Genomic DNA, 4,762 nt, shown 5'->3' with positions numbered 1-4,762 from the left:
TTGGAACTAAATTACCATAACTAATCACTAGCAATTCATGGAAGAAACTCATTTCCATTGCAGGCCACATCAACCAAAAGTAGTACTACGAGGGCAGTTAACGTTTTCCATTTGAAAAATGAATACAAGTAACCATGAATCAATAGATTTAGGGATCCCACCAATAACAAAATAGACCGGCCTAACTCACCCTAAAAGCTATCTCAAGACGAAAGATGCATCCAAATCTTTATAGAAGGCACATACCCACATACCCCTCACACCAAGGACTAACACCTGAAGCATGAAACACTTGTAGGCCAATTTGAGAGGCTTTGATACCATGACAAGAAAATAGATTAAAACTCACCCCAAAAGTTTGCTCAAGGAAGGAAGATTGTCCAAGTTTTAGTGAGTGTTAGATCAAAATAAGTACAGACACAAATCAAAATTCACGAGTATACAAACTGCTCCAGACATTTATTTATTGGTCTACATTTTCATAATCGATAACCGAGTTTCAGCTTTAATTTGCCAGCACTTGGTTCCTAATATGCTTTTCTTTCCTTTCTTCTTTAAGAAAAAGAGGCTGCTAACATCATCTAAAACCAGGGGTAAATTGTACCAGCTGAGCCAACTCTTTAACTATAGCAAAATCACACGTGAAACAAGGGTTTCCCAAGAAGTAAAGTTACCAGTGTCACAACTAAAGTGATCTGTGCTATTTCTGCAGCTTTCAGAGTTGTGTGATGATGATTCTTGTTATTTGTTAATGAGAGAAAGAAACATTTAATTACCAAAAGATTCGAAAAGGAGATAGGTACTTTCCAAGTGAGGTGAGAGTGTGGAATTTAGGGTTTCAACTAAAATTTCTCCTAAGCTTCAACAAGAAATGTAAACTAGTTTAGCAACATTACAGGAAACGGAAGGTAAGAGGTAAATGCTACATGCTTCCCCAATAAGAACTTATTATGGATTTATAGTTATAATCATTTACCAGAGAATCAGAAAAAATTGCAGAATCAAATGTTAAACAAAAGCTACCATAAGGATTATCTATGTAGCCAGAAATCCCATTTTCAACTAAATCCACTATAGCCTAATGAACCCTAAAACCAAAGCTAACTTCTTTCCCAGAAATGCTTGAAAACAAACAAGCAATCATCACCAAGTTTACAAACAATAAAGGAATGGTTTCCTTGCTGCATTTCCCCCTTACCCATCTCATCTCTTCTTTGTCAAAATTAAACAAACCCAGTTAACAATAATATAAAATACAAAAACAGTGATCATGTTCTTAAATACTGCAAACTACAATACAAGCAAGCAAATAACAAAGCAGTGGCAGAAATAGTAAACAGCACAGATGTATTAGCAGTCGAAGTCTTTCTATTAAAGGAAGAAAAAAATTTACAAAGATGGATCTGAAACAAGTAGCTTAATAATCCATCATAATCTGACCAATAAGATCATCAAGAAAACATAATACATGCATACTCATACAGATTAAGATAGTTTATCTTAACCTAATCTGATTTCTTTTTTTTTTCATCAATCCGCATAATAATGTCAAAAAATTTGTTTTTTTTTTTTTCTAATCATCATCAAAGGCATAGAGCAGTACAGTGGAGATCGTCAACAACAAAGTCAACCTGATCCGACGGTGGAAAATTCAGATCAAAAGGTAAAGGCTTTCGGGAGCACAAGGAAGAGGACGATGCAATATCTCCATCATCAACCACCGACGACGACGAATCACAATCGCTCTGACAATCGTCCGGCACTATCTGTGGAGTCCGACGATGGATTTTCTTCGGAGCCGTCGCCGCCAACAAAAGCCCCGATCTTTTTGTTCCTGTTGCTGTCGCCGGCAGCCTAGGACCGCTGAAAGACTCCACCGTACTGCTCTGGCTGCTAGATGTGGGTCTCTGAGGATTTACGTGATGCTCATCAAACCCATTTGCTGAATATACCCTGTAATCCATCAAAGGGTCCGTGGGAATTTGGTAGGTGAAAGGAGATAAATGGGGGGAAGAAATAACAAAGTTGGTTTTGGCCTTGGGTCCACGGAGTGAAAGGGCAGCCGCGTCGTAGGCTCGGGCCGCATCCTCCGCGGTGTCGAACGTGCCAAGCCAGACCCTAGTTTTTTTCCAGGGATCTCTGATCTCGGCAGCGAATCTGCCCCATGGTCTTCTCCGGACTCCCCTGTATCTGGGTTCTGTCCCGTTTTGAGGTGCAGATCCGTTTGTTTCCACTACTTGTTTGGTTGCGGCAGCGGTGGCGGCGGCGGCGGCGGCTCTACCTCTCCTCATACCGATTTTTAAAGAAGAAAGAAGGAAAACAAAAAGCAGAGGTGGATTGTGAGGAAAAGGGAAAGAAAGCCCACAATCAACACCAAATCAGCTAATCAGAATCAATAACTCATACTTGAAAGAACCCTTTGCAAGAAGTATTAAAGATTGCAAACAAGAGAGGGAGAAGCGAAATTGGTATAGAAATAGAGGCAGAGAAGAGGGGAGAGAACAGAACTTTTGGGTTTGAGGTAGAGAGGAGGGAACAGGTGGGTGAGGAACTCCTCTTCTCCTACACAATATTTATTTGTTAATTATTGGTTGTTTTCAAAGCATTTTGATTTTGCTTCATAGAAGGAACATGGAAGAAATTTCGAATGTGAGAAGCTCTAATATATGAAAATCATTTTTCTTTTCCTTTTATAACCACATTTTCAATAGTTAAATAATTTGAAAATTAAAGTAATTAAATATTATTAAAATGTGCAATTAAATACTATTTATAATATTATTATTTTTTAATTTAAAAATTTTAATATAATTATTTTTTTTTCTTTTGCCAATTGTTATGGTTATATAATTGCTTTATTTCAAATGGCTCACTCTCTTCAAGTACCAATAAAATTATAATTCTATCCCAAAATATTCAAAAGAATTAAAAAAATATTTTCATATTTTTATAATTTAAACATTTTCTTTTATTTTTTTTAATTTAAGAGAAAATGGAAATAAAATTTAATATTTATTTTTGTTTTAAAATTTTATTTCTTTTTAATTTTCTTGTTAACCAAACATAAATTTGAGTGTGGATCCAAACACAATGATAAATGGGCAGCCTCTCTACTTGTTCTTGTTTTTGTTATGGTTGTGGGTTTTTTTTTTTTATATTAAGGCTGAGTGTACCTTAATTATTTTTTATTTACTATGGTTAGAATTGTGCACAATTCTTGAGTTTCGAATAAAATTAAAAATTATATTAAACCAATAGAAATTATATTAAATTAAAATTATTTTAATATTTTAGTTGAATTTTAATTTTTCTCTAATAATTAAATTACAATCGTATCGAAATTAAATAAAAATTGAATTGATAACTAAATTTATAAATATATTTTTTAAATATATTACATACTTTTAATATAATTATTTATATTTATAAATATATATTTAATTATGAATTAAACATAATTTAATATTATATTTTATTTTTTATTTTTAGTTATAAATATATTAAAATAACTTATAATTTTTAATTATAAATATGCTATTATACTATATATTTATATCTTTTAGTTAAATTTTATATAATTAATAAATAATTAAAATATATATAATTATGCTATTATATTATATAATATATTTAATTCTAAATTATATATAATTTTTATATTTGAGGATTATATAATTTAAAAATAAATAAAAAATATATTATATAATATATTATATATTAATAACTCAATTTAAAATTTAAATACTAATTTAAATATAATATTTTTAATAAAATAATTAAATAAAATTATTTTAAAAATCAATCAAACTGTAATCATATCAAATCTAATTAGAATTAAAGAATCGAGAACTATATCGAATTGAAATTAAAAAAATAAATAATCAAATTAAAATTATATTGAAATATCAATTTAATTTTAGTTTGTATGTAAATTTCAAACCAAATCTAAATCATATACCATTAATTATGATTTTTTAATATTTATTTTACAATATATAAAAAATTAATTTTTTCCAAAATTCATATCCATTCTTTTAATAATTTTTTTTTTTAATCTGAATATATCAATAATTTCACCTGAGAAGTTTGAAGACGGCCGAAAACAACTGGCCAGGCCTTGAAATTGAAGGCAAGAAGCATCCACGAAGCTCAGGCTTTCCGAGGTAAGACGTTCAAATGTGGCCGACGTAGCTACTGAAAGTGACAGATGGCCCACTACTCCACGCACTACCTTCCTTCTTAGAAATGCAACAATGCCTTACAGAAACGAAGGAAAAGGTTACTTCCTTATCCTTCCTTCCTTTTTTAACCTTACCTAAAGAGAAAATTAGTATTTAACTCTTTTATTTTAATAAATTAATTATTTAATTTATCTATTTTATAAATTACATTATCTAAATGTAAATTAACAAAGGAAGAAAATACAGATAGACATAATTAAATAATTGATGAATTTAAAATTATAAATATTAATATTAATTTGAATGTAATTATATAAAAAGATAAAAAAAATTTTGGAGTATTCAAATTTTTTTATATGTTTGGATAGAAAGAAAATTTGATAGGAAAATAATTTTATTTTTTTATTATTTTGTGTTTGGATTAATAGAAAACAATGAGGGAAGGAAAATTTGATAAAAAAATAAAATTTTTTTGTCCACTTCTACTTTCTTTCCAAAATGAGAGAAGAGTAGGAGAAAATTACAAGTATATTTCTATATTTTATAAATTTTTATTTCTTAATTTAAGGGTAAAATTATAA

At 29.9% G+C, this 4,762-nt stretch overlaps 1 protein-coding gene across 1 annotated transcript; it reads right to left on the bottom strand.

Moving 5' to 3' along the window:
* Nucleotides 1-1,350: 1,350 nt before the first annotated feature.
* Nucleotides 1,351-2,662, bottom strand: LOC110649024 (ethylene-responsive transcription factor 3). Its single transcript, XM_021803418.2, has one exon. It carries the CDS (start codon nucleotides 2,289-2,291, stop codon nucleotides 1,584-1,586), a length of 708 nt encoding a protein of 235 aa, XP_021659110.2. The 5' UTR covers nucleotides 2,292-2,662; the 3' UTR covers nucleotides 1,351-1,583.
* Between the last annotated feature and the right edge of the window lie 2,100 nt (nucleotides 2,663-4,762).

Source organism: Hevea brasiliensis, chromosome 8 (assembly GCF_030052815.1).
Source record: "Hevea brasiliensis isolate MT/VB/25A 57/8 chromosome 8, ASM3005281v1, whole genome shotgun sequence".
In the NCBI taxonomy this organism is placed as follows: domain Eukaryota; kingdom Viridiplantae; phylum Streptophyta; class Magnoliopsida; order Malpighiales; family Euphorbiaceae; genus Hevea; species Hevea brasiliensis.
This window is presented reverse-complemented; position numbering and strand designations above follow the sequence as displayed.